Genomic DNA, 22052 nt, shown 5'->3' on the forward strand with positions numbered 1-22052 from the left:
TGTTTGCTGTTATAACAATAGCAGATATGAAGCTGTCTTTAAGAAGTGCTTGCAGGCTTACTGACACTTGAATCCTGATGGATACATCTGCCTAAACATGACAGGATTGTAGTAGCATCCTTGCTGGGCCAGGTGGCCTAGTGGTTAGCGTCCACTTATCTTGGGGGGGAAGGGTAGTAGTAGGAGAGAGTGGGTCCACCCACTCCACCACGCTCTGACCCAAGGCCCTCAAAGTGTCAGCAACATTGACCCCTGGAGTGGGGTGGGAGTGAACTCTCTGTTTTACCCTCCTTGGGTCTCTTGCTACCACTGTCCCTCTGGTCCCAGATAAGGAAAAAGGAAACCAAACCATTAGCCTCACTGGGCTCAGCATAGCATCCTGGTGCTTCAGGGAGGCGTCTGTAATCCCTTTTCCAGGGGCCCGCAGGGGTAGCTCTGCACTTCTCCCCACTTCTGAGCTGGGTTGCTCCCTTTTCAACTCTGCTTCCGGTTGGAGTAGGCTCTGCAGGGTTGGAGGGACGGGGCTAGCTGGGCCCAGTACTGCCCTTTTACTCCTTCTGTCCCAGCGTGGGTTTGTACACCCCATCACGAGGCTATTTTAACATGGCTGCAAGATGTTCTGTCCGCACAGGCAAAAAGAAACCGTTTAGGCTGCAACCATGATAAAATATGTCTCTTTGTGTAGTTTAGACAATGCCTAAAGGCCCTTATGCACTTCAGGTAGGGGAACTGGGCCACACTGTTCCACTTTGTCATGTAGGCAGGATGGAGCAAAGCAAACGGGCAAAAGTATTAAAAATCACTGAATTTGCACTGTAAACTAACAAGATACTTTACAAAACTAGTTACCTAGTTAGACCATTCCCTGCCCCAAAGATCATACAAACTAGTGTTTACAGAAAAATAGTACAGTTCACCCACGTAAAAACTGAGATCACCAGTGGTGTCAGTCTGGGGGGGAAATGAGAGAGGAAGCACTAGGATGCCAATGAAGGCAGTCAAAGGCAGTCTTTCCCATTAGTTCACTGCATGAAAAGACAACCTCCTATGTTCATTTAGGACAGAGGTGGGCAAACGATGGCCTGCGGGCCACATCCGGCCCGTGGGACCCTCCTGCCCAGCCCCTGAGCTCCTGGCCTGGCCGGCTAGCCCCCGGCCCCTCCCCCGCTGTTTCCCCTCCCCCGCAGCCTCAGCTCACTGTGCCGCCGGCGCGATGCTCTGGGCGGCGGAGCTGCAGAGCCGTGGCCTGACCCGGTGCTCTGTGCGGTGGCATGGCTGGCTCCAGCCGGGCGGCACGGCTGCCTGTCCTGGCGCTCTGGGCGGAGCGGTTGTAGTGCCACCAGCCACCGTGCTCCAGGCAGCGCGGTAAGGGGGCAGGGAGCTGGGGGGGAGGGGTGTTGGATAGAGGGCAAGCGAGTTCGGGGTGGTGCTCAGGGGGCGGGGTGTGGATGGGTGTGGGGCGGTCAGAGGAGATAAGAGCATGCAGAAAGTGGGCAGGAAAAGCACGAGTGATGGATACAGCTTTCTGCAGAGCTGAGACTGGAGTGAAGAGGGAATTGTGTGTATTGATGCAGGCCTCAGGCTATGAGGACATCAATTGGACCCTCTACCCACCAACCACACAGGAGCCTGCCTTGCAGCAGTTGTAACCTAAATTCCCCAACCAGCCCTCCTGGATGCCAGGTGGAAGGTGAAAAAGCCCACACAGCGATGTGCCAATTTTGTCATATGGGCAAAATCCCTTTCAGAACCCCAAACTGGTGATAAACCAAGCTCCTGGCACCCCTGAGATCCAGCAACTAGATTAAGGGTGGGAAGGATGTGGCTGAAAGGAGTCCACAAAGTGTATAAATTCCCCTCCCCCCCTGCCCAAGCAAGGAACAAACAGAAGCCAATCACCTGGTCACAGCACCACCCCAACTGTCCATTGGCAACAGCAGTGGATACAACAGGGCCAGATGCAGCATGTGGTCTCCTGCTTTTGTCCCCTAAGCCTTGCACCATGGGGTGGGAAGAGAGAAATAGCCATCCCCACACAGTGAAGGCAGGGAGGAGAGGGGAGAAAAGGAATGGGCATGTGGCATACTGCCTCAGCTGTTCCAATTCAGATCTTTTCCTGCCCCAGAAAGAGTCTCCAATGTTCCCGCCCCATCAAAGCTGTGCCCCGGCTAGTGGGGGGAGCATTAATTGAACTTTTTGCGGCAATTCCCCCAGTAGCATTTGCTCTGTTGCATGTGTTTAATGATGACCCAATGTCTGAAACATTTTGTAGGAAATTTCTTCTTTGCCATAACTAATGGATTCAGAAAATCAGCTGACGTTGCTTAGCATTGAGGTGTGGTGTTCCATAGATAAACTGAGCCAATATTACTTGTACTGAGCCTTCTTTTACTCTATGGATGAGTGAATTGCAATTGGATTTTTGTATTCTTCTTTTGTGGCTGTTATGGATAATGGTTACAGTACAGCCCAGGTAAGTACGCCTTGGTTAAATTATGAAAAAGACTCTGCTATGCCCCCTCCTCCCCAGGACTGACTAGTGTTTTCTTAAACCTCATGTCACTGGAGAGCTTCTTAAAGGCTGGCTGGCAGCAAGGATGGTGCTTGTCGCCATGGTGAAGAGCATGGCATGCTCTAAAATCCTCATTCACTGAAACAGAAATATCCTCAGGTTTCAGGTGCTCCCTTCCCCCCCCGAACCAGGAAATGGATCTCTACAATTGCAAGCTTGTGTGTCACATGAAGATAGAACAATTCTAATCCCTCCTTTCAGTCTGTATCTCTGGTCACCCATTGCCCTAGCTGTCAAGAAAAGAGAGAGCACAAATGCATTGCAAAATTGTGTATTATTCCTGTTTTAGTTTCTCAGCAAACTGTTGGAGAGAATGCTTAAAGCTAACAGGCGCTAAATATTATTTACTAATAAATTCCAACATATCAAGCACTTCTGACTCTAAAAGGGCACTAAATATTTGTGTCCTTTCAGAGTCAGAAAAGCCCATTTTTCTCCTCTTCAGTGATTCCCTAATGAGATTGTTCAGCATTTGTCATCAGATTTCCTTTGGCAGCAAACAGGCTCCATAAAACCCAGCAGAAATGGGGGAGGTAGGTTGCTGTTAGGGATCTCTCTGATTTACCTCCAGAATGAAAACGCTTCAGTACGGTGTCGGACGTGGATTTCTGGGCTCCCCCGGTGGTCAGGTTTATGCATTTATTTTAATAAGAAATTTAGAGAATGTGAAGATAATTGTAGTGCTGTTAACTTAAGGGAGCGTTGTACAGTAAGAGGCAAAACCCACTGAGTGAAAAGAAGCACAGACTGGTGTACGGTGACCTGAAATGCAAGTGCAAAGGAGAGCAACTTCTTCAGCGAGAGACCGAGAGAGACCATGTCCAGAGCGCTACCACGGACGTGGAGAGCAAAACACAAGCACAGCTAGGGTCATTTGAATCGAGAAGCAATTTTAAACTCATTAAAAAGTGAATTAGTAGTATTGTCAGTGTTCATTAAAATAATCCACTGTAATGAGATGGAGTGAACTCAGTGTCGGAGCAGTGATGGGTGCGTATAATTCAATAATAAAGGAATGAGTAAGTTTCATGGGCAGTAAATAATCACCAGACCTCATTAGATTGTAGGGAAGAGCTATAACAGTTGATCATAATTAGAAGTTAAACAAGTGTAGGCTTGAGTGTCTCCTGCTGTTATTTGCAACTTGGAATAATCTGTTGGAGGGACTAGTTTGAACAAGTAGTTTCAATGTCTTCAGAGAGAGGATGGCTATTCACTTAGAAGCTATATTATGCCCTAGCTCACTTGCCTCTTGTAACCTTTATCAGAAACTAGCTGTCCTCTATCCCGATGTCTTCTGTTACATGCAGCAACAGAGAAGTACTTTGGCTTGAGGAATCTGCTAAAATGATCAGTGGTGAGGTAGCTAAGATTGACTATATGGTATAATACTTCAGTGCTGACATTAGGATCCAGAGTTAACATTCTATTTAGATGAACAAGTCAGTTACACATAATTCCTATTTTAAAGGATTTCTTTGCAACCATAAGTGCCACAGACTTAATTTTTTTAATTAAGCAATTGAACATAAGGGGCTAGAAAAAGGAGACTTAGCAAATACGGAGCTTCAGATTATATTCTCTTAAACCAGATTTTCAGAGTATTCCACACACACTGGGTGATGGTGCTGCCTTTTCTCAGCCTCCAAAAAGTGAGGCTCTTTGGAGTTGGAAGGCTGAGAGAATTGGAAAAATCCATAATATTTTTCTGAGTCGTGGTGATTGGGTTACAGTGCCTGGTTCTGTTAGCTGTCCTGGGTTGATGCTAAACTACATGCCAGCTTCACCAAAGAACTTTTCAGTTGCAGTCTGTATCTCTGGTCACCCATTGCCCTAGCAGTCAAGAAAAGAGAGAGCACAAATGTGTTGCAAAATTGTGTATTACACCTCTACCCCAATATAATATGAATTCGGATATAACGGGTAAAGCAGCACTCCGGGGGGGCGGGGCTGCGCACTCCGGCGGATCAAAGCAAGTTCGATATGACGCAGTTTCACCTATAACGCAGTAAGATTTTTTTTTTTTTTTGGCTCCCAAGGACAACGTTATATCGGGGTAGAGGTGTATTCCTGTATGTTAGTTTCTCAGCAAACTGTTGGAGGGAACACTCAAAGCTAACATGAGGCACTAAATGTTATTTATTAATAAATGCCAACATATCTAGCACTTTGGACTCTGAAAGGGCACCAAATATTTTGCATCATGTATATGAGTTGCTTATTCCATCAGTGAAATGCAAAAATTGCTGAGGTGGAGAAGAAGGAAGCAGCTCTAAGTTAATACTCTAGCTGGGACACGAGTAATGGCAGTCATAAGAACATAAGAACGGCCGTACCGGGTCAGACCAAAGGTCCATCTAGCCCAGTATCTTGTCTACCGACAGTGGCCAATGCCAGGTGCCCCAGAGGGAGTGGACCAACAGGCAATGATCAAGAGATCTCTCTCCTGCCATCCATCTCCATCCTCTGACAAACAGAGGCTAGGGACACCATTCCTTACCCATCCTGGCTAATAGCCATTAATGGACTTAACCACCATGAATTTATCCAGTTCTCTTTTAAACGCTGTTATAGTCCTAGCCTTCACAACCTCCTCAGGTAAGGAGTTCCACAAGTTAACTGTGCGCTGCGTGAAGAAGAACTTCCTTGTATTTGTTTTAAACCTGCTGCCTATTAATTTCATTTGGTGACCCCTAGTTCTTGTATTATGGGAATAAGTAAATAACTTTTCCTTATCCACATCACTCATGATTTTATATACCTCTATCTTATCCCCGAATGTCTCCTCTTTTCCGAGCTGAAGAGTCCTAGCCTCTTTAATCTCTCCTCATATGGGACCCGTTCCAAACCCCTAATCATTTTAGTTGCCCTTCTCTGAACCTTTTCTAGTGCCAGTATATCTTTTTTTAGATGAGGAGACCACATCTGTACGCAGTATTCGAGATGTGGGCGTACCATCGATTTATATAAGGGCAATAATATATTCTCAGTCTTATTCTCTATCCCCTTTTTAATGATCCCTAACATCCTGTTTGCTTTTTTTGACTGCCTCTGCACACTGCGTGGACATCTTCAGAGAACTATCCATGATGACTCCAAGTTCTTTTTCCTGATTCGTTGTAGCTAAATTAGCCCCCATCATATTGTATGTATAGTTGGGGTTATTTTTTCCAATGTGCATTACTTTACATTTATCCACATTAAATTTCATTAGCCATTTTGTTGCCCAATCACTTAGTTTTGTGAGATCTTTTTGAAGTTCATCACAGTCTGCTTTGGTCTTAACTATCTTGAGCAGTTTAGTATCATCTGCAAACTTTGCCACCTCACTGTTTACCCCTTTCTCCAGATCATTTATAAATAAGTTGAATAGGATTGGTCCGAGGACTGACCCTTGGGGAACACCACTAGTTACCCCTCTCCATTGAGTCAATGGGACGTTCCCCTCAAACCCTTTTCAGTCTAACTTTGTTCTCATTTCATTCTGCATTTTGAATCAGGACAGACTCTTCTTTTGCTGCATGCACGGAGGGAAGAGCCTAAAGGTTCACTCTCCACCTTTTCTTCCTGGAGCAAAAGATTCACTTGTCCCTAAAATTATTTTCCCAAGATGGAGCAGAAGATACCTTGCTGTGCCCTGCTCTTCAGCTGTCTATGTGGTCATTATGGTATTGAGCCCATGAACAAACCTTTGCCCCACATGGAGATCCACTGGCACTACCCGTAGCCCATGTAAATCCATTTTAGGAGAGCAAATGTCCCTCAGTACAGCTTGGTAGTACCTGGGCTATTGAGTGGCATGGAGCGCCATTCCTAAAGTGCTGCTGGTTTGGAGCCACCTGCTCTATTGTACAAAACCAGATGAGGACCCTGAAGCAGTGACCCTTGCATGATCCCTTAGTCTGGAAGAGCTAAAGTGTTAATTTAACAGCAGCGGCTGTGAATGAAGGTACCTTTATTTTGGCCTGCTCAGCAAAGTTTGAAATAGAAATCAAAGCTACGTCTCAAGCACCCCAGTGGCAGAACCCATCTAGGAACGCAGCAGATGTGTAAGAACACATAGCAACACTATATAATTTTAATAATTGGTACTAATCTAGGGAATGTAAACAGGCCAAATAGTGACCCAGCTGGGAATCTAGATAGCAGTCTTGAGTTCTCTTGCCAAAAAGTGCAATTACCACTGTGGGTTTGTTACTGACAATTTTCTGCAATTTTTTTCTAGGAAATTTGGCGCCAGACCTACCTAAAATGACTTCCTCCGCAAGCCACCCAGATCTTTTAAGCGGATGGGATTCTTGGGCAGATTCCCCAGCTACAACCAACTTAGCATCACAACAGCCGAAGAAGCCTGCACTTGAAGGTATTATGCAACAAAAATATACTGTGTATTTCTATTGCTAAAGAAAATGCGTGCACTCCAAATATTAGTCATCTCAGCCACCCAAAACAACGGAACAGCCATATGCGACTCTCATGTGGTTCATTAAATACAGTCTCATTAAAGTACTCGGCTTTAACGTACTGACAGTTATAGACATGGTAAAAGCTAACAGTGTAACATATAACAAGCATCAGGGCTGCCCAGAGGAGGGGGCAAATGGGGTAATTTGCCCCGGGCCCCGCAGGGCCTCCATGAGAATGTCGGAGGCTGCCCCTCCGCCTTCCCCCATCCCCCAGCGCCTCAGCGCGCTGCGTCCAGGAGCGGCCCTGGACAGCACTGCAGCGGCGTGGCCTGAGCTCCTCCCGCTCAGAGCTGCGTGGTAAGGGGGCGGGGCTCCGAGCGGCGGGAGCTCAGGTCCCGTGGAGCCACGCCACTGCAGCACTGTCCAGGGGCGCTCCTGGACGCGGCGCACTGAGGATCCGGGAGAGGGGGGAGGCGGGAGTAAGCAGTATGGTAAGCCCCTCTGAACTGGACACCCCCCCGACCCCATCCCTCCACAGCCCTGACCCCCAGCTCCGAGCCCAGCCCCTCTGAGCCGGGCACCCTCCTGACCCCACTCCCCCCACAGCCCTGACCCCCAGCTCCGAGCCCAGCCCCTCTGAGCCGGGCACCCCCCCGACCCCATCGCCCCACAGCCCTGACCCCCAGCCCCTGTGAGCCGGGCACCCCCCGACCCAGAGCCCAGCTCCCCACCCAGCCCCGGGCAACAGCAGCACCACCCCCAGGCAGCGACAGCCCATTGGCACCAACCATCACCCAGCAACAGCCCATTATGTAATTGCAGATGTATACATACCATTAAAGCATTTAATGTTTTTAAATAATGTATTTTGTGTATTTTTCAAATTATTAAAAATTAATTTTTGAATGTATTTCACTGGTTATTTTTTACATTTCCAAATGCATGTTACTATGGTATTGCAACTTTTTTTTTATGAAAGGGGCCCCCGAAATTGCTTTGCCCCAGGCCCCCTGAATCCTCTGGGTGGCCCTGACAAGAATTTTGGAGGAGAGGCCTTCGACAAGAATCTACCTAGAAAATATTGATCGCAATTTGCTGTGAATCAGGAAGACAGTTTCTGTCAACATCTTTTTTTTTTTTTTTTTAAGTGGATATTTTCATCCCCTGCCATCTGTGCCCTGGACATAACTTCATATTTGTTTTTATGACACAGGCCAAGCTCTTACTACAGGAAGCCAGACAAGTGTGCCTTCAGGTTTGTCTTTCAGCCAACCAAAATCTCAGAACTTCGACCCCTTTGCTGACCTTGCTAACCTTAAATCTGGTCTTCCAGGTAATCTTGTATGTTTTCTTAGAAGAATAAAGCAACTAATAACTTCCAGTTACTACATAGAAATTATGTTTTGAAAACAAAGGGTACGTCTATACTTACTTCCTGGTCCGGATGTAAGCGATCGATCTTCTGGGATCGATTTATCGCGTCTTGTCTAGACGCGATAAATCGATCCCGGATCAATCCCGGAAGTGCTTGCCGTCGACGCCGGTACTCCAGCTCAGCGAGAGGAGTACACAGCATCGACGGGGGAGCCTGCCTGCAGCGTCTGGACCCGCGGTAAGTTCGGAATAAGGTACTTCGAATTCAGCTACGTTATTAACGTAGCTGAATTTGCGTACCTTAGTCCGAAGTGGGGGGTTAGTGTGGACCAGGCCATAGCTTGGAAGCAATATGAACCCTTTAATGCTTCAACTTCTAACTGAAGTGGTTTGAAAAACGTCAGAATGAGCACGTTATTCCATAATTGCCCACCGTGAGGTTTCTTGCACCTTCCTGTGATGCATGCTGTCCTGTCAGCGATGGGATTATTGGTCTGAGCCGGAGTGGCAATTCCTATTTACTTATGACCCTAATTTTTTGTGGACCAGGACAACTGTGAAATGCAGAACTTCTGAAACTGCTTTCGCTGTTAGTACAAATGTTAAACCGCTCTTTATTTTATATTGGTAACTTAAAAAAGGAAACGGAATACATGGCCAGTTGTAATCTCTCTCCACTGGTTTATGGTTGAACTCTGGACAGGAACTTAAAGAACTTCCTTGTTAAACTGTCTCTCAGTACTCACACGTGATCAGTGTTACACTGAGTTTCATTACAGGGTTGAGGTTTTTAAGGTCCGGCTTGACAAAGCCCTGGCTGGGATGATTTAGTTGGGGATTGGTCCTACTTTGAGCAGGGGGTTGGACTAGATGACCTCCTGAGGTCCCTTCCAACCCTGATAGTCTATGATTCTATGATCATTTTATGAATCATTATTTAGTAGTGAGAATTTTTCAGTATTTATCCACATGCCATCTCAGTGTCTGACTTCCTGAGTTGCACCCAGTGTATGTCATCTGTAAATTTACACCCAACTTTACAGACTTGGTATGTACTGTTAAAATTAGCTATTTTCTCTTCACTATTTTTGTATAATTTAACTCAAGTATTGAGTTTAAGAGGAAACCTCAGAAACCTGGATTAGCGCTTCCTTTTGTCAATAGCCACATGCCATATTGCAGCAAATTCAATCAAGAAAAAAACGAGTAACCAACTACTTGGTTATGAGTTAATGTTTATGTACTGATCATATCTTTGCAACTGTATAAGACTCAAATATATAGCTAGTCCCTACCCCAGAAGCTTTTTATCCAAAAGACAGGCGTAAGAGAGAAGATACACTGAGTGATTTGGGGGAGGTGGTATCTCAAAACGATTTTTAAAACCCATTCAGATGTCTACTGCCCATTAAATATGGGATGTAGAAAGCATTTGAGAAGGAGTTAGTTTGTGGGCTTTATGAAAGCAGCAGGTCTTTGGGAAGGGGTGGGGACTAGCACACAGACCAAGAGATCGTTCCATGCATATGGGGCAGCCAGGAGGAAAGCAAGGGTTCTGAAATAGAAGAAAACAAATTGGGTGGTGTGACTGGCGTACTTGGCAGAGTCAGAAGGAGACATGGGTGAGAAAATCTGAGACTTGCTCGGGGCAACATTGCACGGGGCTTTGGAGGAAAGGACAAGTTTAAAGTTTTGTTGAGTTTTAAGCAGACTTGAGAAGAAAGATGTCGGTGCTGAGGGAGGCCAGAGAGGAGGCGGTTATGAAAGCCAAGGCAGGCAATGACGACAGGACAGAAAGGAATGGTCCAATTTCTTTTTTTTTTTTTTTTTTTTTAACTGTTTATGAAATGGAATAAGGGGCAAGATGTAGTGATATTTAGTGCTATCTTGGATGTACAGGGGAGGAAGGGGGAGAAGTCTAAAATGGCCTTGTGCTTGTGAGCCTGAGTGTAGATAAAGGTTACTGATAACAGGAAGTGGCAAATGTTTTGGAAGTAGCTCCACTGGGTTTTGGTGGTGGCAGAAGTGCATCCAGGATGATGCTTTGGAAAGACCTTTAGATAGTGTGTAAGGGACAGAGGGAAGTTGACAGGAGTGAGGGAGCATGTTTGAGTGGTAGCGTAGAAGTGGTAGCTGAAGCTGCGAGCCAATGAAGTCACTCAGGGAGAAGAGGGGACTGAGGACAGAGCCCTGAGGGACTCCCAACAGTGAAGGCAAGGAAGAGAAGAAGTTGCTACAGGAGATGCTGAAAGAGCCCTCGGATGCAGACAGAAAATGGAGAGGCCACGTCGGTAAAAATCCAGGAAGGAGAAAGTGATTGACACTCTCAGAAGCAGCAGAAAGCTCGGGGAGGGTGAAGACAGTTCTTTGACTTGGCCAAGAAGTAACTGGAGAGCTAGAGAGAGCTGATCCAATGGAGTGGGGAGGTGCACAGGCTGCACTGTAGGGGATCTACATGGATTGGAGGAGAGGAAATCAAGGCAGTGACTATAAACAGCTTGTTCAGGAGGTGCAGTGGAAAAGAAAGACGCCGGTAGTTGGAGAGGCAGTTGGGGTTAAGGACTGGCCTTTTGAGAAGTGAGGATCCTAGTGCAAGTTTTTATGCTAAGGAAAAGGAGATGGAGTTGGGAGAGTGAGTGAGTGAGAGGAGGTGAGGTGAGGTGGTCAGGCACTGGGAGCAGAGGGTTGGAAGTCAAGGGTAAGCAAGAAACCTCTGATACAATTAGCAAAGTATATATGGTGTGTGGTCTTTCATTCCCCTACATTGTCTGTCTGTATACTCCCTGGCCCCTACTCCCTAGTAAAATATGTGCCAACCTAATCAGAGAAGCCTGGTCTTTTCTACCTTGCATTAAAATCAGCATGAGGCATCAGGTTTCCTCCTCTTCTGGATTGTCAGTCTCCAGCATGGACTCTGCTTTCTTGCTGAATTTTTTGAGAGTCTTTGTGACTGTGTCCAGTTCTTACTCTTGCTGGAATCAGTAAGGAAGCTTCTACACCGTCCTATTCGAATGTGTAGCTTCCCGTCTGCAGTCTCAGTGCAGTTCACATTGAGAAAGCTTTTGTCCAGGACAAATGGGTTAAGCTTAAAACATGATTTTTGTTTAAATTAATCAGAAATTAATGGAGCCATGAAGTGCTGGCTCACTCTGATCTTTCTCCATGGCTCCCACTCCACCTTTTACCTGATAACTTGAAGGTGCTTCTGCTGGGATGCTGCTTCAGTGGGAAAATGAGCTGTTGTGCCAGTCTGTTACGCCTGGCGGTTCGTTGCCATTGTCCTAGGCAGCCAGACGCACAAAGGAGCAGAAACATGGAAGGCCCTTGTGTGCTGGGGAGGGGAGAAAATGTTGTTTATATGCCAACCGTGGAAGCTCTTGGGGAGACGCTAGATGCTGCAGAAGTGCCAACACGCTTCTGTTTTACTTTACTTCAGGGGTCGGCAACCTACGGCACGCGAGCCGATTCTGAGTGGCACGCTGCTGCCCACTGAGAGGAGGAGGTGGAGGGGCCGGAATGCACCAAGCTGGGGGAAGAAGGGGGAGGAGGGAAGCTTGGCTGCCGCAGGACCAAGCTTCTGCCCCTGCAGGGGAGAGCGGTGCGGGGGGGTCCCGGCCCCCCACCCCACTCAGCCCCCGCGCCCACCGCTCTCCCCTGCGGGGGCAGGAGGCAGAAGCTTGGTCCTGCGGCAGCCAAGCTTCCCCCCCCCCCCCATTTCTTCCCACAACGTGGTGCATTCCAGCCCCTCCTCCTCCCCCCCTCTCCCTGCCAGGACGGCCCTTGCGAGGGGGGGGGGGGAGCGGAGCAGAGCCGAGCGCAGCGTGCTCGCTGCTCCGTAGAGCAGGCAGAGAGAGGTAGGGACGGGCCTGGGGGAAGGGGGTGGAAAAGGGCATATCCCTCCCAGCCCCCTGCCATGAGCCGCTCAGTCGCCCCCAACACCCAGCTATCTGCCCTGCACCCCCACACACCCTCCAGCCCTCTGCCCTGACCTCGAGTCGCCCCCAACACCCAGCCCTCTGCCCTGCACCCCCACACCTCCCAGCCCTCTGCCCTGAACCCCCCACACACTCAGCCTTCTGCCCTGCACCCCCACACCTCCCAGCCCTCTGCCCTGAACCCCCCACACACTCAGCCTTCTGCCCTGCACCCCCACACCTCCCAGCCCTCTGCCCTGAACCCCCCACACACCCAGCCTTCTGCCCTGCACCCCCAGAGCCGCAGCCCTCTGCCCTGAGCCCCCCACACCCCATCCCTCTGTCCTGAACCCCCCCACCCCAACACACACCCATCCCTCTGCCCTGCACCTCCCACACACCCCAGCCCTCTGCCCTGTACCTCCACCCCCCCCAGTCCTCTGCCCTGACCTCCCCCCAACACCCAGCCTTGTGCCCTGCACTCCCCACACCCCCACAGCCCTCTGCCCTGCACCTCCCCCCAACACCCAGCCTTGTGCCCTGCACCCCCACACACACCCCCAGCCTTGTGCCCTGCACCCCCACACACACCCCCAGCCTTCTGCCCTGCACCTCCCCCCAACACCCAGCCTTCTGCCCTGCACCCCCACACACCCTCCAGCCCTCTGCCCTGAACCCCCCCCAACACCCAGCCTTCTGCCCTGCACCTCCACACACACCCCAGCCCTCTGCCCAGACCTCCCCCAACACCCAGCCTTCTGCCCTGCACCTCCACACACTCCCAGCCCTCTGCCCTGACCTCCCCCCAACACCCAGCCTTCTGCCCTGCACCCCCACACCCACAGCCCTCTGCCCTGACCTCCCCCCAACACCCAGCCCTCTGCCCTGCACCTCCACACCCCCCCAGCCCTCTGCCCTGATCCTCCCCACACACACCCAGCCTTCTGCCCTGCACCTCCACACACCCCCAGCCCTCTGCCCTGACCTCGAGTCGCCCCCAACACCCAGCCTTCTGCCCTGCACCCCCACACACCCTCCAGCCCTCTTCCCTGACCTCTCCACACACCCCCAGCCCTCTGCCCTGACCTCCCCCCTGCCCTCTGCCCTGCACCTCCACACACCCCCAGCCCTCTGCCCTGACCTCGAGTCGCCCCCAACACCCAGCCTTCTGCCCTGCACCCCCACACACCCTCCAGCCCTCTTCCCTGACCTCTCCACACACCCCCAGCCCTCTGCCCTGACCTCCCCCCTGCCCTCTGCCCTGCACCTCCACACACCCCCAGCCCTCTGCCCTGAACCCCCCCACACTCAGCCTTCTGCCCTGCACCTCCACACCCCCCCAGCCCTCTGCCCTGACCTCGAGTCGCCCCCAACACCCAGCCATCTGCCCTGCACCCCCACACACCCTCCAGCCCTCTGCCCTGACCTCGAGTCGCCCCCAACACCCAGCCTTCTGCCCTGCACCTCCACACACTCCCAGCCCTCTGCCCTGCACCTCCACACACACCCCAGCCCTCTGCCCTGACCTCCCCCCAACACCCAGCCTTCTGCCCTGCACCTCCACACACTCCCAGCCCTCTGCCCTGAACCCCCCCACACCCAGCCTTCTGCCCTGCACCTCCACACCCCCCCAGCCCTCTGCCCTGACCTCCAGTCGCCCCCAACACCCAGCCATCTGCCCTGCACCCCCACACACCCTCCAGCCCTCTGCCCTGACCTCGAGTCGCCCCCAACACCCAGCCCTCTGCCCTGCACCTCCACACACACCCCAGCCCTCTGCCCTGACCTCCCCCCAACACCCAGCCTTCTGCCCTGCACCTCCACACACTCCCAGCCCTCTGCCCTGAACCCCCCCACACCCAGCCTTCTGCCCTGCACCCCCACACACCCTCCAGCCCTCTGCCCTGACCTCGAGTCGCCCCCAACACCCAGCCTTCTGCCCTGCACCTCCACACACTCCCAGCCCTCTGCCCTGCACCTCCACACACACCCCAGCCCTCTGCCCTGACCTCCCCCCAACACCCAGCCTTCTGCCCTGCACCTCCACACCCCCCCAGCCCTCTGCCCTGACCTCGAGTCGCCCCCAACACCCAGCCATCTGCCCTGCACCCCCACACACCCTCCAGCCCTCTGCCCTGACCTCGAGTCGCCCCCAACACCCAGCCCTCTGCCCTGCACCTCCACACACTCCCAGCCCTCTGCCCTGCACCTCCACACACACCCCAGCCCTCTGCCTTGACCTCCCCCCAACACCCAGCCTTCTGCCCTGCACCTCCACACACTCCCAGCCCTCTGCCCTGAACCCCCCCACACCCAGCCTTCTGCCCTGCACCTCCACACCCCCCCAGCCCTCTGCCCTGACCTCCAGTCGCCCCCAACACCCAGCCATCTGCCCTGCACCCCCACACACCCTCCAGCCCTCTGCCCTGACCTCGAGTCGCCCCCAACACCCAGCCCTCTGCCCTGCACCTCCACACACTCCCAGCCCTCTGCCCTGCACCTCCACACACTCCCAGCCCTCTGCCCTGCACCTCCACACACTCCCAGCCCTCTGCCCTGCACCTCCACACACACCCCAGCCCTCTGCCCTGACCTCCCCCCAACACCCAGCCTTCTGCCCTGCACCTCCACACACACCCCAGCCCTCTGCCCTGACCTCCCCCCAACACCCAGCCTTCTGCCCTGCACCTCCACACCCCCCCAGCCCTCTGCCCTGACCTCGAGTCGCCCCCAACACCCAGCCATCTGCCCTGCACCCCCACACACCCTCCAGCCCTCTGCCCTGACCTCGAGTCGCCCCCAACACCCAGCCCTCTGCCCTGCACCTCCACACACACCCCAGCCCTCTGCCCTGACCTCCCCCCAACACCCAGCCTTCTGCCCTGCACCTCCACACACTCCCAGCCCTCTGCCCTGAACCCCCCCACACCCAGCCTTCTGCCCTGCACCTCCACACCCCCCCAGCCCTCTGCCCTGACCTCGAGTCGCCCCCAACACCCAGCCATCTGCCCTGCACCCCCACACACCCTCCAGCCCTCTGCCCTGACCTCGAGTTGCCCCCAACACCCAGCCTTCTGCCCTGCACCTCCACACCCCCCCAGCCCTCTGCCCTGACCTCGAGTCGCCCCCAACACCCAGCCATCTGCCCTGCACCCCCACACACCCTCCAGCCCTCTGCCCTGACCTCGAGTCGCCCCCAACACCCAGCCTTCTGCCCTGCACCTCCACACACTCCCAGCCCTCTGCCCTGCACCTCCACACACACCCCAGCCCTCTGCCCTGACCTCCCCCCAACACCCAGCCTTCTGCCCTGCACCTCCACACACTCCCAGCCCTCTGCCCTGACCTCGAGTCGCCCCGCTCAGCCCGCTGCAGGCCTAGGTGAACAGAACCCCAGGCTGGAAGCGGGCTGAGCAGGCTGGCGGCGTAAGATCAGCATTTTAATTTAATTTTAAAGGAAGCTTCTTAAACATTTTGAAAACCTTGTTTACTTTACATACAACAATAGTTTAGCTCTATAATACAGACTTATAGAGAGAGACCTTCTAAAAAACATTAACATGTATTACCGGCACGCGAAACCTTAAATTAAAGTGAATAAATGAAGACTCGGCACACCACTTCTGAAAGGTTGCCTACCCCTGCTTTACTTCATGCCAATGGCAAATCTGACAAATTATTTTTGCTAGATAATCTCAATAGCTTTGATGTAACTAACACTTCGTTTTTCATTTTATACCATCCCCATTAGGTTACCCTGTGCCAAACAACTATGATATGGCTGTCGTCATGCACGCCTTTATCTTAATAGCTTTGTCACTTTAGTATGTCCTAGTCAGCCTGATTCAGTCCTCCCATATACAATTTACACCGATGTAATTCCATCAGCTACAGTGGCGTTACCCCAGTTTTACACTGGTGTATGTCAGACCATAATCTATGCCAGTGTGCAGCCCAGTCCAGTGGGGGAGTTACAACAGGATGTAGAAGCGCTTTGGACACACCTCTTATGCTGCAGCCTGAAGACATGGCACCATAGAGAGAGCCCAGCCCAGTATCACCTGAGGCTTTAGGTCTATGCTGGGGGAATTCACAGCCTAGCTGCTTAGGGAACTTCTATGGCCTGTTGCGCTACAGGATCATCCCAAAGAAACATCATCAGGGCTAGCACTTCGCCCTTACTATAAAAACTAAACCAAGCATTACTAATTCCCATTCAGTATGGCCACCAAAATCAGCTCCCTCCTTCACCTCTGTCCCCTTCCTCTCATTGGCAATCATCTGAAGAGATGCAGAAGCAAGCTGCAAATGCAGAAAATACCTCTGCACCCCTCTGTGCACAGCTTTCAGGATCAGACCTGAAAACTTGTAACCACCACAGTGGGGCGTAGTGGGGAGATTGTGTCGGAGAAATTAAAGCTCATAATTATTTGTGACAACCAGAGTAGAGGGTGTCAAATTATTCCATATAAGCAATTTGCATGGTTGTCACTAGAAGCTTGCTGCGTGTTCATGTACCATATAAGGTTTCTCACTACAAAGTGTTTTCCTATTGCCTTTACTATGAATATTGTCAATGCTTGAATGTACTGTCGGTAAAATTAGCCAAATTTAAACAGTGTCCTATAGAAAGCTGCAAATAGACCCATACATGCAGGGCCTTTTGTTCTGATTTTTTTCTCAAAACAGCCCAACTGTAACTTTTTGTAGAGGTGGGGTACGGGGTAAATGGTGAAGTAAAGGGCATTCCTGCCTGTGTTTGGATGTCTAAGGCTTGGCTTACACCTATTCCAGTGTGAAGTGGTTTAGATCTGCTTTATGGAGGTGTAGCAAGTTTAAAGGAATTTTCCTCCAAAGAACGTGATCTTCCTCTTTCCAGTCTGAATTTGGACGATAATACTGCATTTAAATTCAACTACCAAGCTACTTTTCAGTTGAATGGGCCTGTGCCAGGAAGTGTTCTGTTGGCCACGTGCCAGTTGCCGAGGAAACTCGCTTTCTAGAAATGGTGTCTGAAGGAAAGAGAAGTCAAATAAAGGCAGTCTGGGTGGAGCTTGGCTAGGAGTATCATTCCCTGGCTTGTCATGCTGAGTGCTGAAACGAAAGCTTTAGAGCTGGATTCCATGGGCTTACGCCGGTGTAACCAATGAAGGATCAGGCCTTCCATTGTAGCTGGCAAAGCTACAGAGGACTAATATATTTTCCACTCTCCAGGCAGAGATGGGAGGTACTAGAGAAATCTAGTCTGTGATTTAATTAGGGAGATAATGCTAGCTTATCATTCAAGATAATTTTAGTGTGTTGGGTTTGTGTATATATCGTACTTCAGTGTTGTTCTTAAAGCAATTTCTCTGCTGTCAGACCTCGTTCAGTTATTTTCTCCGTATTTGTCTACAGCCCGTTACTAACGTTTTTTTTAAAAGTCTTTAGAGCCATTTCCCCGATCTGGTGAAGACTTCTTTATTTAAAAACAGTAATACACAAAAGGAAGCTTGAGGGCATGGATTTTATTGGTAATGCCTTCAGAGCACACCACTTTTTCTTGAGTATGAGAGGAGTTTCCCAGCATCCGTCTCATAATAATTAGTAAATACTTAAATGTAAATAGTTGGCAGTGAAAACCTAATGTATTTTTCTGTGTTGAATATATCCACCGAAGTGCACTGTGTGGTGACTGATCAGACCAGGGTTAGCCGTTGTCACAAAATGTGGTTGCGATTTGAAATGGAATAACTGACACACAGTAGTGGGTTCCAGACTAGAACTGCGATATTGTCTCTAACTCTGCTGAAACTGTTCTCATTAAGTTTCACTTTCAGACACCCGTGTTCTCTACATTAGATTTCCTTTAAATTGAAGGGTGTTTCTTATTAAATCACTTGGGTAGATATCAGACCAGAACTTGGGCGAGACTGTATTATGTAGTCAAAATGTTTTAAAATGTATTGCAACTAAATTAGGCACTGTTATTGTCCAGGTCCTTCCAGTGGTGGATTCCCAGCTGGTGGGTTTGGTCAGAAGTCAGCTCCATCCCAGAAAGGAGGGAATCAGTGGCAGACAAAGAAACCACAAAATACAGGTACTTCGTGGCAGTCCCACACTCAACCACAGCAAGCTAAATCCAGCACACAGAGTAAACCCAACTATACCGTGAACTTCAGTGTTATTGGAGGTCGAGAAGAGAGAGGTATCCGAGCTCCAGGCTTTGGTAAGTTCTGTTTCCTGGAATTATAGTTATAATGGTGTGTTGCGTATGAAGTCCTTGTGGTCTCTACAAGCATGGTTCTGGGGCTTTATGAAAACAGAAGCTTTGAAAGGTTCTGAAGAACTTATTTTAGTCACGTTACAGGCTTCATATTTTGTTTTGTTATTAAATGAGGTCTAATAGCAATAACATGAGTGGCATTTAAGCAGTTGTGTTCAGATAAAGGTTCACTTCTCAGATATCTCTCATTGCCTACCAGCAGTTCCTGATAGATATTAGCATGACAATATGCATTGTTGTTGTAGCTGTGTTGGTCCCAGGATATTCGTGACACAAGGTGGGTGAGGTAATATCTTTTATTGGACCAGCTTCTGTTGTTGAGAGAGACAAGCTTTTTAGTTTACACAGAGCTCTTCAGATCTGGGAAATGTACACAGAGGCCTGGTTTACACTAGGAAACTAGGTCAGTTATAACTGTGTCACTCAGGGGTGTGAAAAATCCACGCCACTGAGCAATGCAGTTAAATCATCCTAACCCCTGGTGTAGACAGCTCTAGATCAATGGGAGAATTCTCCCATCAACCTAGCTACCACCTCTCGGGGAGGTGGATTACCTACACTGATGGAAGAACTCCTCCCATTGGCATAGGTAGTATCTTCATTAAGGGCATGGCTACACTTGCAGATGTAGAGCGCATTGAGTTAAACCAGCCCTCGGACAGCGCAGGAGGGAAAGCGCTGCAGTCTGTCCACACTGACAGCTGACAGCACACTGGCATGGCCACATTAGCAGCTCTTGCAACGGCCACAGAGAGCAGCATGCAAGTGGCTGCAACGTGCTTTTCAAGTGGGGGTGGGGTGTGACAGGGAGTGTGTTGTGTTTATGTGGGGGAGAGAGTGGGTTTGGGGGGGGCTGAGAGCATGTCCGCATGCTGTCTTGTAAGTTCAGACAGCAGCGGAGCCCCCCTCCCCCCGCCTCTCTCTCACACACAGCATTCCACACTAATGGTTGCTTTGTCTCGGAGCAGATAAGCAGCCAGCTGTCAGAAACGGAGCTTTGAAAGGGCATATCCAAAACAATGACAAGAGTGGCCACTTGACTTAAGGGGATTATGGGACATTTCCGGAGGCCGATCAGAGCGCAGTAATGCAACACCTCGTTCACACTGATGCTGGGGCGCTCCAGCGGGGGCGCAGCAAACGTTATTCCTCTCGCCGAGGTGGAGTACCAGCAGCGCTCTAGCTGTGGAGTCAGAGCGCTCTACGGGCCTTGCCAGTGTGGACGGGTAGTGAGCTAGTGTGCCCTGGGATCCTTTAATACGCTGTAACTCGCAAGTGTGGCCAAGCCCTAAGCGTCGAAAAGCCCAGAGTGCCACAGCTAAGTACAAGGGGGTAGATTATTTAGCATAAGTAGTTAACACATTTCAACACATTTCAAGGGACCATTCAAGGTTAAGTGGCCTGTTAACACCTCTTCAGTCATAGAGCGGGAAAGGAGGGGGGGGGAAAAGCTATAACCCACTTAACCTTGAATGGTCCCTTGAGATATGTGAAACACCCCTCTGAGTGACATAAAGTTACACCGACAGAAGCGCTGGTGTGGACAGAGGCTCTCCCACCGCCATAACTACTGCTGCTCGTTGGAGGTGGTTTAATTATGTCTACAGGAGAGCTCTGTCCTGTGGATATAGAGCAACTACACGAGCTGTCCGACAGCAGCACACCTGCATCGGTCAGCTCGCTAGTGTAGACATGGCGTTAGGGGGAAAACAGTTTTTAAGAGAGCTGGCAGTTTTTCAAAGAGACATTATTAAGGGTAAAATAGCAAAGTACCTCACCGCGTAGGAAAGATAGGAAGTATGGCAAGAGACCACCCTGGCTTAACCAGGAGATCTTCAATGATCTGAAACTCAAAAAAAAAAAAAAAAAAAAAAGAGTCCTACAAAAAGTGGAACCTAAGTCAGATTACAAAGGATGAATATAAACAAATAACACAAGTATGTAGGGACAGAATTAGAAAGACCAAGGCACAAAACGAGATCAAACTAGCTAGAGACATAAAACAAGAAAATATTCTACAAATACATTAGAAGCAAGAAGACGACCAAGGACACTGTAGGCCCATTTCTCAATGAGGGGGAGAAAACAATAATAGAAAATGTGGAAATGGCAGAATAGGGAAAGAACAAGTTAAAAATTACTTAAACAAATAAGATGTTTTCAAGTCGCCAGGGCTTGATGAAATACGTGCTAGAATACTCAAGGAGCTGACTGAGGAGATATCTGAGCCATTAGCAATTCTCTTCAAAAAGTCATGGAAGATGGGAGAAATTCCAGAGGACTGGAAAAGGGCAAATATAGTGCCCATCTATAAAAATGGCAATGAGGACAACCTGGGGAATTACACACCAGTCAGCTTAACTTCAGTACCTAGAAAGATAATGGAGCAAATAATTAAGCCATCAGTTTGCAAACATCTAGAAGATTATAAGGTGATACGTAACAGTCGTCATGGATTTGTCAAGAACAAATCGTGTCCAACCAACCTGATAGCTTTCTTTGACCAGGGAACAAGCCTTGTGGATGGGGGCAAGCAGTAAATGTGGTATATCTTCACTTTAGTAAGGCTTTTGATACTGTCTTGCATGACCTTCTCATAAACTAGGAAATACAACCTAGATGGAGCTACTACAAGGTGGCTTCATAACTGGCTAGAAAACTGTTCTCAGAGAGTAGTTATCAGTGGTTCACAGTTATGCTGGAACTGCATAATGAGTGGGATCCCGCAGGGATCAGTTCTGGGTCCGGTTCTGTTCAATATCCTCATCAGAGATTTAGATAATGGTATAGAGAGTACACTTATAAAGTTTGTGGATGATACCAAGCTGGGAGGGGTTGCAAGTGCTTAGGAGGATAGGACTAAAATTCAAAATGATCTGGAAAAACTGGAGAAATGATCTGAAGTAAATACTCCACTTAGGAAGGAACAACCAGTTGCACACATACAAAATGGGAAATGACTGCCTAGGAAGGAGTACCACGGAAAGGGATCTGAGGGTCATAGTGGACCAGAAGCTAAGTATGAGTCAACAGTGTAACACTGTTGCAAAAAAAAAAAAAATGCGAGCATAGTTCTGGGATGTCTTAGCAGAGGAGTTGTAAGCAAGACACAAAAAGTAATTCTTCCGCTCTACTCCGCATTGATTAGGCCTCAACTGGAGTATTGTGCCCAGTTCTGGGCACCACATTTCAGGAAAGATGTGGACAAATTGGAGAAAGTCCAGAAAAGAGCAACAAAAATGATTAAAGGTCTAGAAAACATGATCTCTGAGGGAATATTGCAAAAATTGGGTTTGTTTAGTCTGAAGCAGAGAAGACTGAGAGGGGACATAACAGTTTTCAAGTACATAAAAGATTGTTACAAGGAGGAGGGAGAAAAATTGTTTTCGTTAATCTCTGAGGATAGGACAAGAAGCAATGGGCTTAAATTGCAGCAAGGGAGGTTTAGGTTGGACATTAGGAAAAACTTCCTGTCAGGGTAGTTAAGCACTGGAATAAATTGCCTAGGGAGATTGTCTAAC

The 22052-nt window shown here is 49.5% G+C and overlaps 1 protein-coding gene across 1 annotated transcript in view; it reads left to right on the forward strand.

The window, feature by feature from the left end:
- GAK (cyclin G associated kinase) overlaps window positions 1-22052 on the forward strand; it is a 116258-nt gene that overhangs the window by 82037 nt on the left and 12169 nt on the right. The window contains exons 23-25 of the mRNA XM_065407060.1: window positions 6798-6935; window positions 8192-8311; window positions 18244-18474. Coding sequence (XP_065263132.1) covers window positions 6798-6935; window positions 8192-8311; window positions 18244-18474 — 489 coding nt within the window. The remainder of the gene's footprint in view (window positions 1-6797; window positions 6936-8191; window positions 8312-18243; window positions 18475-22052) is intronic.

This window comes from Emys orbicularis, chromosome 6, assembly GCF_028017835.1.
Source record: "Emys orbicularis isolate rEmyOrb1 chromosome 6, rEmyOrb1.hap1, whole genome shotgun sequence".
Taxonomy (NCBI): domain Eukaryota; kingdom Metazoa; phylum Chordata; order Testudines; family Emydidae; genus Emys; species Emys orbicularis.